Source organism: Erythrolamprus reginae, chromosome 3, assembly GCF_031021105.1.
Source record: "Erythrolamprus reginae isolate rEryReg1 chromosome 3, rEryReg1.hap1, whole genome shotgun sequence".
NCBI classification, from domain to species: domain Eukaryota; kingdom Metazoa; phylum Chordata; class Lepidosauria; order Squamata; family Dipsadidae; genus Erythrolamprus; species Erythrolamprus reginae.
The window spans coordinates 200,242,273-200,255,130 of NC_091952.1; the positions used below are offsets into that span (position 1 = coordinate 200,242,273).

The following is a 12,858-nucleotide window of genomic DNA, read 5'->3' on the forward strand; positions in this document are numbered from 1 at the left end:
TTATTAAATTTATTAACCACTCATCTTGCTGTCATGAGACTTTGGAAAGCCTACAATTTGAAAAAACAATTAAAATTAACTTTGATTAATTAAATGATTAAAATAATAAGACAATTAATACATCAAAATAACAAAGAAATAGTTAAAATAGGAATGCAATAGAGTGATTACTGGATTACAGAAGTAAGGATAGTGCATATAAATATATATATTTAATATAGCTCCAATATACCAAGAATTGGTATTCAGAAACCTAGTTGTCCTACAATATAGGCATTTTACAATGCCACCTAGTGCTAAGTATTATAATATTCATCATCATGGGATCATGATCAAATTTATCATATTAGTATGTGAATGAAAAACACCATTTATCTCAAGCAATTACTCACTTGTAGGAAAGGTTTCTTTGTCATATAAAAAAGGATGGTAACGTATAATGCCTTCCACTATTCCATCTCCTTCAACTTCAGCCTTGAACTCAAAGCTGTCTGCTGCTGTACTTATATATAAAGTCTGCATATCATCCTCGATTTCTCTAAGATTCACAATCTGAGGTGTCTTACCCTTTTCAAACTGTGAAATCTAAACAGATAATGAATGTTAGTTTATCTATGAATTTCTTGACAATAGGTATCATGAATAATAAAAAGCAAGGAAGATTAAATTAAATGTCCCCATTTATTAATTACAGTTTGAATTTTATAACCAATATTTCAAAAAACCATTAGATAAATCATATAATTATGTCATGTTATTAATGAACTGGATCCAAAAAAGGCACTTTTTAAAATGCAAGAGTACTACAGATAGTGCTCAACTTACAACCACAATTGGGAGTGGAACTTCTGTTCTCGACCTCTCAGTGGGAGGCACTGTTCTCCAGTGGCTCTCCTCCTACCTCTCCGGTCGGCTGCAGTCGGTGTTAGTGGGGGGTCAGAGGTCAGCCTCTAGGCTTCTCCCTTGTGGAGTGCCTCAGGGGTCAGTCCTCTCCCCCCTGCTATTTAATATCTACATGAAACCGCTGGGCGAGATCATCCAAGGGCATGGGGTGAGGTATCATCAGTACGCGGATGATACCCAGTTGTACATCTCCACCCCATGTCCAGTAAATGAAGCAGTGGATGTGATGTGCCGGTGCCTGGAGGCTGTTAGGGTCTGGATGGGTGTCAACAGACTCAAACTCAACCTTGATAAGACGGAGTGGCTGTGGGTTTTGCCTCCCAGGGACAATTCCATCTGTCCGTCCATCACCCTGGTGGGGAAATCATTGACCCCCTCAGAGAGGGTACGCAACTTGGGCATCCTCCTCAATCCACAGCTCACATTAGAGAAACATCTTTCAGCTGTGGCGAGGGGGGCGTTTGCCCAGGTTCACCTGGTGCACCAGTTGCGGCCCTATTTGGACTGGGAGTCACTGCTCACAGTCACTTATGCCCTCATCACCTCGAGGCTCGACAACTGTAACGCTCTCTACATGGGGCTACCTTTGAAAAGTGTTCGGAAACTTCAGATCATGCAGAATGCAGCTGCAAGAGCAATCATGGGCTTCCCTAAGTATGCCCATGTTACACCAACACTCCGCAGTCTGCATTGGGTGCTGATCAGTTTCCGGTCACAATTCAAAGTGTTGGTTATGATATATAAAGCCCTTCATGGCATCGGACCAGAATATCTCTGGGACCGCCTTCTGCCGCACGAATCCCAGCGACCAGTTAGGTCCCACAGAGTTGGCCTTCTCCGGGTCCCGTCGACTAAACAATATTGTTTGGCGGGACCCAGGGGAAGAGCCTTCTCTGTGGTGGCCCCAACCCTCTGGAACCAGCTCCCCCCAGAAATCAGAATTGCCCCCACCCTCCTTGCCTTTCGTAAGCTTCTTAAAACCCACCTCTGTCATCAGGCATGGGGGAATTGAGATATTCCTTTCCCCCAGGCCTATACAATTTATGCATGGTATGCTTGTGTGCTATATGCTATTTTATTATTATTGTTAGCTGCCCCGAGTCTATGGAGAGGAGTGGCATACAAATCTAATAAATAAATAAATAAATAAATATTAAGTGATACTATAATTAAGAGAGTAGGACCCAATTTTATTTTTATTTTTGCCAGTTGATAAGACAATTTACTTTTGCTTTTCCATTTACTTTGTTTGCTGGAAGCCCGCTGGAAAACATCAAAAATAGTGATTACATGACCCCAGGACATTGCAATTGTTTTAAATACAGTAATACCTCATGATACGAACTTAATTGGTGCAAGGAGGAGGTTCGTAAGATGAAAGGTTCGTAAGACGAAACATTGTTTCCTATGGGAATTAATTAAGTCAATTAATCAGTGCAACCAAAAAACCCCCCGCAAAAAAACGGCTTTCGGCGACTGCTGGGAAGCCGCGGCTGTTTTAAAAGGTGACAGCCAGCCTGGGGGGCTTCCCAGCACCCCCCGAACCCAGGTTTGGGGTTGGGGGGGTGCTGGGAAGCCCCCCAGGCCGGCTGCGACCTTTTAAAAGAGCCGCGCCGCTTCCCATCTGTCTCCTGAAGCCGAACGGCAAAGCCGAACTTCCGCGTTCGGCTTCAGGAGACAGCTGCAAAGCGGCGCGGGTGTTTTAAAAGGTTGCAGCCGGCCTGGGGGGCTTCCCAGCACCCCCCGAACCCCGAACCCGGAAGTTCGGCAAAAGTTCGGGGTTCGGGAGGGTGCTGGCAAGCCCCCCAGGCCGGCTGCGACCTTTTAAAACACCCGCGCCGCTTCCCAGCTGTCTCCTGAAGCCGAACGCTAAAGCCGAACTTCCGCGTTCGGCTTCGGGAGACAGCTGCGAAGCGGTGCGGGTGTTTTAAAAGGTCGCAGCCGGCCTGGGGGGCTTGCCAGCACCCCCCGAACCCCAAACCCGGGTTCGGGGGGGTGCTGGCAAGCCCTCCAGGCCGGCTGCAACCTTTTAAAACACCTGCGCCGCTTCGCAGCTGTCTCCTGAAGCCGAACGCTAAAGCCGAACTTCTGCATTCGGCTTCGGGAGACAGCTGCGAAGCGGCGCGGGTGTTTTAAAAGGTCGCAGTCGGCCTGGGGGGCTTCCCAGCAACCTCCCGAACCGAACCCGGGGTTCAGCAAAATTTTGCCTCTTCTTACGAACCGGCGTTCGGGAGGCTTCTAGGAAGCCCCGCCGCCCGGCTGTTACCGCCGCCGCCCGGCTGTTACCTTTTAAAACAGCCGTGCGGCTTCCCAGCAGTCTCCGAACGCCGGTTCGTAACTCGAAAAAAGTTCGTAAGAAGAGGCAAAATTTTTCTGAACCCCGGGTTCGTATCACGAGTTGTTCGTAAGACGAGGGGTTCGTATCTTGAGGTACCACTGTACCTGCTAATTGCTAAGTGCCTGAAGTTTGATCATGTGATCACAAGGATACTACAATGGTTGTTAAAGTGACAAGTGGTTATTAAGTCACTTTTTCAATGACATAACTTTGAATGGTCCTTAAATGAATGGTCATCAATCAAGGACTTTATATAAAATGTCTTCTAACTCTCTTTTCTGTCCTGACCAGTAAAACATACTTCATACTTTTAAAATTGCATTTATATGGCATCCATTAAGCAAACTTCTCAGATCTGGGTACCATAAAAATAAAATATATTCTAAATATTAATTATCCCAATCGGATCCTAAATCAATGGAGATATTTTGGAGGGAGATATTGGTGGCTAGACTATGGAGGAAGAGCATCAAAATACTCCATTCTTCGCTAATACTGTTTAGGTTATATAGTACAAGTAAAACAAATATGTTCATTGATTTACTTCCAATATTGAGAGATCCTACCTCAATAATGATATTATTGAAAACCCTTTCTTCCATTGGCAAATTAGACATGTTTCCTTTTGGTCCATGGATATAGTAATGATATATGTGTCTGTAATCATAAAATTCATTAACCAAACTGTAAAATAAATAGGCACTGCAGAATTTTTTAATAGGCCACTGAATACTTTAAAGACATAAAACAAAATACAACTTGTATATAGAAGCCAGAAAGATTATATATAAGTTTAAGGTTCCCACTCCATAACACTTCAACAAAAAGCAAAACAACAAAAAAGAGAATAAAACAAAATCCTTTTTTTATTATTTAGTAGTATAAAATACTTTATACTATTTAATGCAGTTTCGACGTTTAGAAGTACAGAGGAAAAGTTCTAAATATTCTAAGATATGAGAGTCATCAATCAAATTACTTGAAAGCTTAGAGACATAATATACTTACTTTAACTGTCTTACCCAATGGTAAAAATTATTTTTCAGGTATTGTACATGGTCAGGCTGTATTTCACTGATGACAACAGCAGTAAAACTGTCTCTCTCTTTCTCTTCCAAAATAAGCTCTTGCAGAAATCTCTCATGAACATGGGAAAAATCAGATGGCTATTGGAATTTAAAAACAACAACATTAAATTAGACAAGGAATGATACTAAAGATTTAACTCATTTTGAAATAAGGAAAAAGAAAGTTATGGTTCCGTAAAATACTTTGGCTTTCTAATCCTAGTAAGTTGTAAATGTGAAAAGACGTTTCAAATGTGGCATTAATCCAATGATTAAAGTACTACTATTGTCTTACCTTTCTATTTCTTATATAGGAACTATATATAGGTTCTTTGTTTTTTTCTTTCTCTTCAAAATCTTTTTTTGAAAGGACAAGTTCGTGAACATCTTGACAATTTACAGGTTTGCTTATCATCTAATAATTAAAAAAAAAACAATGAAGTTACATTGGAAGCAATTGTAGCAGTCAACACTCAGATACAGGAAGTTTATTAAATTGTTCATAAGTGCACCAGAGTGCCTTCTGACCCGTCCTAATGTTTCTCTCTTACTAGTATCATGTATATAAATATTGTTATATCTTTGTATACCACCAATACGTACTTGACAAAACAAACAAACAAATAAATAAACAAACTACATTGGATGAAGATTATGTACTTTCTCAAATATAACACTAAATGGAAAAGAAACCTGGCTTCATAATTCTATGAAATATAAAAACATAGCAAGGGAAAGACTTATTACCCCATACCAGCAACCCAGTTCTCACACAAATACTGCCGATATGTTATTTCAATACTGTAACTTGACATTAAAATCTTCTTTACCACCCCAAATTATAGCCTGGCAAACTTTGTTTTCTACCACAAAAAACTGACCCATTCCCCATGTATTCACAATCTGTTTCTTTGAAGAAGCAGGATCCTGGTCATCCCATTATTAATCCAGGCTAATTAAGCAATATTAGACATTACTTACTCTAACAGATTGTCCAACAAAGAACACAGCTTGTTTACCACCAACCCCAAAATATGATATATCACTATTCAAGCTGCGAGGTACTGTTTGAGGACGTGCATATCCTGAATGATCACTGATACAAAAAATGAATAGAAGAAAAAAAGAAATAGAAACTGTTAAGTGCATAGATATTAAATGAAATTAAAAACAATAACAATGCTTTGGGGTGATATTAGTTATATATAAATTTTGTGAAATATTCTTTGATATCTACATTATAAAATGCATATAATGTACCATATATTTATAGAAATGTTCAGGAATATCACAATACCTTATGGAAATTTAGCTTCTGCCCAAAGTTGACAAAGGATATGGTTGATGATGTCACAATGTAATTGCAGTGTTGACTCATACATATAACATTACATACCAATACATTTTTATTTACATTACCAGTCCAGCACTGTTAATGATTCAATGATTCAATTTAATATTTAAACATACTGTAAATTGAGATTAGAAAGTTCCAACCTTTCTGTATTGTCTTCTTGTAAAAACTTTGACAATCGATACACAGCCCAGTTATTTAGTTGTTTAGAAGTCATGCCTCTTCCATTATCGATCACAATAACAGCTGGTTTTCCTTGGGCATCATCAAATAACTGTTACAGAAAAAAGCAGCAGTATATGAAAATACAAGAATAAAATTTGCGTAGAAAACATTTTAAAAATTATTTTATATCTCACCAGTTTTAACTGTATGTGCCGAACTCCAGAATTTTGAGAAGTAGCTGATAAGGAGTTATCAATCAATTCTGCAAATGCAAATGCTAAATAAAAAGAAAATTTTCTGAGATTTATCATTATGAAAACAAATTAAATTACAATGCAAATGTTTACTCTTCTTCCAAAAGAAACAGCGTTGACAGATATATTAGAAATCTATGCTTCTATAACTGAACTCTAACCTATATATATAAAAGGGAAAATCACTCATGCTGTAATCACGAAATCTCAAGAACTGTAAAGCCTACAAACTTGAAATTTGCCATGTATGTTCCTTTTGGTTTTTAGGAGCTCACTAAGAAAGGATTTTTTGAAATGACCATCAGAGGGGATCATGCACACATGTCCAGGAGGCGGGGTGAATAGGATGAAAAAATACCCAGGCAGCGCCAGGTCATCAGCTAGTAGTATATATAGTACAGTAGTACCTCTAGATACGAGCTGCTCCACATGCGAGTATTCCAAGTTACGAGCAGAGAGGCAAGCAAAATTTCTGTTCTACATACGAGCTTAAATTCGGGATACGAGCAGAGCGTCCACTAGGTGGCGCAAGAATTCAATTTTTTCCAGTTATCTCCGGGCGAAAATCCAAATCTAAATGCATTGGTTCGAGATACGAATTGATCGACATACGAGGTCGGCTCTGGCACGAATTAAACTCGTATGTCGAGGTACCACTGTATACATATCCTCTCTCCCTCTCTCATATCTATGTATGTGTGCATGTTTACATAGTAGGGTTATCCAGGGCTTGTGATCCAATTCCAAAAATATGTTTCAGGAGAAATGAAAAACAGTAATATAATCTGAAGAAAAAAAATAATTGCTTTAAAAATTATAGACAAATGCCAAGTTCATGCTTATAGACCAGTGAGGGCAAATATCTCTTTCCTCGGGTGCCGAAAGAGCATGTGTGTACGCTATTCAAGGGAGGGTGAAAACAGCTTCCCCTGCCCTCTGGAGGCTGGAAACGGACTGTATCCCAACTTCTGATGGGCCCAGTAGGCTCGTGTTTTGCCCTTTGCAAAGGCTTCCCTGGAGCCGGGAGAAGGTAAAAATACCCTCCCCATCCTCCCAGAGGCTCTTTGGAAGCCAAAAACACCCTCCCAAAATACTCACACTTACAAAATAGTCAAACTTACAATCCGTTGGGGGGGGGACTGTTCATTATGGCAAATTACTACATTAGTTAACATGATCTGACAAAAGTAGTACTACATTTGCATCCTTAATTGAATGTGTGGGCAACTGAATGGAGTTAGCAGAGTGTTTACTGGCCAGATGCCCTTCCTGTCGCCAATGTGGAGTTTTTGTTCAGCAGATATATTCTGATTGTGCTCAGAGAGATAAATATCTGTCTCTTCCTAGAATTGAACTCACAGCCTCCTGATTGTGAGGGAAGAGCTTCACCTCTAGACCACCGCACCACTCACTGATTTCCAGATATACTGTTAATATTTCAATACTTACCAATAGGATTTTGCCCTTTGCTGGCATAATATTCATACATTCCACTTTTCACAAGTGTGTTATAATGTGGCAAAAATTCAATGCACTCCTTTGTTGCCGAAGAGAGAAACTGATAAACTGTTTGTAGTAAGTAGAGAGTCATCTTGTCTTTAACAATTTGACCTATAAGATACATACAAAACTTTAAATAAGGAAAAATTTAATTACTAAAATGTACCAATTTCTTAAAGTGTGAATGCTTTTTTCCAATACTGATTTACAATCAGCCAGTTGCCACATATTACTCCCTTAGTCACATTTAAAGTGATCTCAGTCATGTTTTTCTCCTCCATTCCCAAAATCATTTTCTCTATTATTTCACCTTAAATGCAAGTAGTCTCCAACTTACAGCCATTCAAAGGCCATTCAAAGTTACAATGGCACTAAAAAAAGTGACTCACAGCCCAGGGTGGGATATTGTCCGGACAAGGGAGAACGCAGTGGGATAGCGAAAATGGAGCTCCACCCCAGAGCACCCATTTTGCATTGAAAGATGTTGAAAGAAAATGCAGGGCGTCCTACATAAGCCACGCCCACAGTGTGGCAGTGTTCCCTCTAATTTTTTTTTGGGGTGGGCGGAAAAGTATAGTGTCTGAGCGGCAGTCCCTTCGGGACTGGGTGGCACAAAAATATTAAATCAATCAATCAATCAATCAATCAATCAATCAATCAATCAATCAATAAATAAATAAATAAATAATTATTTTACTGAAAGAGTAGTAGATCCTTGGAACAAACTTCCAGCAGACGTGGTAGATAAATCCACAGTAACTGAATTTAAACATGCCTGAGATAAACATATATTCATCCTAAGATAAAATACAGAAAATAGTATAACGGCAGACTAGATGGACCATGAGGTCTTTTTCTGCCGCCAGACTTCTATGTTTCTATGTTTCTAATAAACAAACAAACAAACAAAAAACCCACCCTGTTTTGCCTCAGAGAATTTCAAAATAAAATACTGTACTGTGTGTCTATAACAGTGAGCTCATAATAGGGCAACTCTATCAATATCAAAATGCCACTTAAATAGTTGAGCTAGTTTCAAACTAGATTTTGATTTTCTTTCTCTCTTCCTTATTCCCATTCTTTTTCTTTCTCTTTTCCTTCCTCTCTTTTTTCTATCTGTTTCTCTCTCTTCCTCCCTTCCTCTCTCTCTCCTTCCCTCTCACTCTTTCCCTCTCGGCTTCTGGGCAGGTTTGAAAAACTCTGAGTTGATGATGATTTTTAAGTGAGTGATTGCTCACTGCTCAGCTTAGAGGGAACTATGTGTGGTAGTAAACATTTTGGTAGCCCTTCACTGCTTACAGCTGATCCTCGCACTTATGACCATCACAGCACACACCCCACACCCCAAGTCACAGAGTAAACCTTTCGGGCGCTTGGCAACTGGGACTGATTTACAATAGTTGCAGCGTCCAAGTCATGTGATTGTCATTCATGACCTTCCCAGTTGATGTTCAACAAGCAAAGGCAAATGCCAGATTTGCTTAAGAACCACAAATTCACTTAACAATTGGAGTGAAGTCCTTAACAGCTATGGCAAAAAAGGTTGTAACCCTGGCCACTCGCTGAAGCACCCTCTTGCTTACGAATAGAAAGTCTGGTCTCAAATGTGGTCATAAGTCGAGGACCACTTGTACTACTGCTCTTGGGAGACAGCCCTTCAGCTTCTACGCCAGTGATGGCGAACCTTTTTTGGCTCAAGTGCCAAAAGGGAAGACGTGCACGATAGCATGCGTGTGCCCACACCCATAATGCAATGCCCTCCCCCTGCACATGTGCACAAGGCCTTACTGAAGCCTCCATTAATAGTTTCTCCCTCTTGAAGATACAATCATTTAATGATATGGTAATAATTTCTGTGGTTTATTTGCAAATTCAAAGGAGGTATTTTTTTCTTTTTCATAATTCATTTTTATTTCCATTCTTTTACTGTTAACATCACCAATTGTTGTAAAAGATATTTGCTTTATTTGGTAATTTCTTTCTCATTTTTTTCTTTTTACATCATTTTTGAGTATGAGTATTTGAGTATTTTATAAAATATCATATCATGAGAATTGAAAATTAGAATTTTTAAAAATATCAGTATGAACATTAACAGGAATGGTTTAGGATGCAAGTAAAGCTTTTATAAAGCTTTACTTGCATCCCAAACCATTCCTGTTAATGTTCATATTGATATTTTTAAAAATTCTAATTTTCAATTCTCATACATTATGAAATTTTTTGAATCATTTGATCCATATTCTATTTTTAATTCAGAACTAAAACAATCTTTTTAAAGAAAAATGGCAGCTGTTGGAAGACAAACATTGGTGAAACATAGTAGCAGAACGTTAATATTTAACAAATAGTACCTTGATATAAAATTGATGTGTCACTATAAATACAGTATACTTACCAAAGTTTTCTCTTGTTATCTTTTTTCTATCAGTTGTTGTGATAACAAAGGTTTCTTTGTGGGAAATATGAAATACCTGTAAGTACAAAATAAATCTCTACATTAATAGACAGAACGAGATTTAGGTATTTAAAAAACATTTAAAATATCTTGTTGGAATCCTGATACAAAAGGTATTTCCTACAATGGCTTTCCAGATTGGCAAAGAAGTGAGAGAAGACTGTATGTTTTCTCTTTATTTATTCAATCTTTATGCAATCTACATTTCTATATTAAGAAAAGCTAGATTACATAGAAACATAGAAGACTGACGGCAGAAAAAGACCTCATGGTCCATCTAGTCTGCCCTTATACTCTTTCCTGTATTTTATCTTACAATGGATATGTTTATCCCAGGCATGTTTAAATTCAGTTACTGTGGATTTACCAACCACATCTGCTGGAAGTTTGTTCCAAGCATCTACTACTCTTTCAGTGAAATAATATTTTCTCACGTTGCTTTTGATCTTTCCCCCAACTAACTTCAGATTGTGTCCCCTTATCCTTGTATTCACTTTCCTATTAAAAACACTTCCCTCCTGGACCTTATTTAACCCTTTAATATATTTAAATGTTTCGATCATGTCCCCCCTTTTCCTTCTGTCCTCCAGACTATACAGATTGAGTTCATTAAGTCTTTCCTGATATGTTTTATGCTTAAGACCTTCCACCATTCTTGTAGCCCGTCTTTGGACCCGTTCAATTTTGTCAATATCTTTTTGTAGGTGAGGTCCCCAAGTGAATTATTTTACATTACAAGATAAGCATGATTTTAAAAGTTGAGGAAAAAACATCAATGGTCATTGCTATGCTGCTGATGCTACTCTAATAGTTATTACTATTTATAAGTAATATATCCTGGTTATCGATATAACGGAAAGCTCATATAACTGATTGGATAACTATTGCGGCAAATTAGAGAACTATTTCCTCCTCTCCAAGACAGATAGTAGAAATTATATAGGATCCACAGATAGAGACTTGGCATAGTATGTCATCTGTATTTCTTTGTTATGAAATGTCTTTAAGGATACAGTGATCTCTCGGTTAGCGCGGGGGTTACGTTCCAAGACCTCCCGCGCTAACCGATTTCCGCGTTATATTGGATGCGGAAGTAAAACCACCATCTGCGCATGTGCGCCATTTTTTTCATGGCCGCACATGCGCAGATGGTGGAGTTTGCGTGTGGGCGGCGGGGAAGACCAAGGGAAGATTCCTTCAGCCGCCCAACAGCTGATCTGCTCCGCAGCGCGGAAGCAGCGAGGAGCCGAAGATGGGGTAAAGGCAAAGGGGAAACCCCATCTTCGGCTCCTCGCTGCTGCCGCGCTGCGGAGCGGATCAGGTGTTGGGCGGCTGAAGGAACCTTCCCTTGGTCTTCCCACCAGATCACTTGCCGCTTGCCGCTTGCCAGTCCACACACGCCCCCCTGGATGAGCGGCCCCGCATGGCCCCAGCGCCGGACTCCATTGCCGGCGGGAGGAAAGCGAATGCCACGGGGCTGGGCTCGGCTCCCCCCTCGGCTTCCCCCCTTACCAGCCCCGCCGCGGAAGGCTCCATTCTGTTCCCTGCCGGCCCGATTGAGCGGCCGGCGGTCTCCATTCAGGGAACAGACGTCCACCCCCTCCTCGGAGTCCCCGGCACCCAGCGTCCCCACGCCGCCTCCACCTCCCGGTAATGCGCCCGACCTCTGCCTCTCTCTTTCTCTCTCATATACCACGCCGGCAACAGGGAGAGAAAGAGAGAGAGAACTAGCGTGGACTTATTTTTTATTTTTTAATATTTTATTTTTTTAATTTTTAATTTTTTATTTTTTAATTAATATTTTTTGAAAAACCGCGTTGCAGCGTTTCGCGCTAATCGAGAACGCGCAAATCGAGGGATCACTGTATTGCTTTTTTGTTGTTGTTATTTTTCCTTGGGCCCAAGAAATATATGAATTGACAGGGATGGAGGAAGACTCAATTACAGTAGTAGAAAGAAACTGGAGACAGCGAATTTAGAAGAACACAGACAAGAAGCTGGAGGTGAAGAGATAGAAGAAAGAAGTAAGGTGATAAAAGAGAACAAACAAGGAGGAGGCAGAATTAGGGTACAAAGAGCTACCAGAACAAAGAAAGTTTAGAGATCAGCAAACAACTAGGAAAATGGAGAAGGAAATAGAACTACTGTCACTAAATGTGAATGGATTGAATGATTTGGTGAAAAGTACTCACGAAACTGGTGAAGCAGAATGTGAATATTGTATGTTTCCAGGAGGTGCACATTAAAAAAAAGATTGGAAGTATTTAGAATAAATTAGGGAAATTGTTTGCAGCTTGGCAGAGAAATAGAAAGGGGTAGTGGTATAAATCAGAAATGAAAGAAAAACCAACTTAGTCTATGCAGATCCTAAGGGAAGGGTATTACTGCTTGAATTAACAATAGAAGGGATGAAAATATTATTAGCAAATATATATGCCCCCAATAAAAATCAGAGGGAGTTTTATAAGCAAATTCATGAGATTGTTGAGATAGGTTGTAATAATATATGTATAGTGGCGGGAATAGTAAATATTAAAAAAGACTATGTTGGTGATAAGAAAAGGCAAAAATAAATGTACTACTACTGAAACTGAAATGTGTGGGGGACATTAAATCCCAAAGAGAAAAAAAAATACTTTTCATTCTAACCCTCATAAATCCTTCTTGAGAACTGATATGATATGGGCAAATAGAGAATTGGGTAAAGAGAAAGAAAATGTAGACATTTTGCAAAACATATGGGCGGACCACAAGAGTTTGAAACTAATTTGGAAAGGTCAAAAAAGGAAAACCAAAAGATGGACTTTGAATCCGCAGGT

The 12,858-nt window shown here is 39.5% G+C and overlaps 1 protein-coding gene across 3 annotated transcripts in view; it reads right to left on the bottom strand.

Annotated features, from left to right (window-relative positions):
• SMCHD1 (structural maintenance of chromosomes flexible hinge domain containing 1) overlaps positions 1-12,858 on the bottom strand; it is a 93,296-nt gene that overhangs the window by 68,588 nt on the left and 11,850 nt on the right. For 2 of the 3 annotated variants that reach the window (XM_070747592.1, XM_070747593.1), the window contains exons 2-10: positions 9,980-10,055; positions 7,531-7,692; positions 6,022-6,104; positions 5,806-5,936; positions 5,290-5,404; positions 4,604-4,723; positions 4,250-4,407; positions 3,808-3,898; positions 393-585 (exon numbers count right to left, since the gene is read on the bottom strand). In XM_070747592.1, the coding sequence (XP_070603693.1) occupies positions 393-585; positions 3,808-3,898; positions 4,250-4,407; positions 4,604-4,723; positions 5,290-5,404; positions 5,806-5,936; positions 6,022-6,104; positions 7,531-7,692; positions 9,980-10,055 (1,129 nt within the window). The remainder of the gene's footprint in view (positions 1-392; positions 586-3,807; positions 3,899-4,249; positions 4,408-4,603; positions 4,724-5,289; positions 5,405-5,805; positions 5,937-6,021; positions 6,105-7,530; positions 7,693-9,979; positions 10,056-12,858) is intronic. The other variant, XM_070747594.1, reaches the window with a different exon arrangement.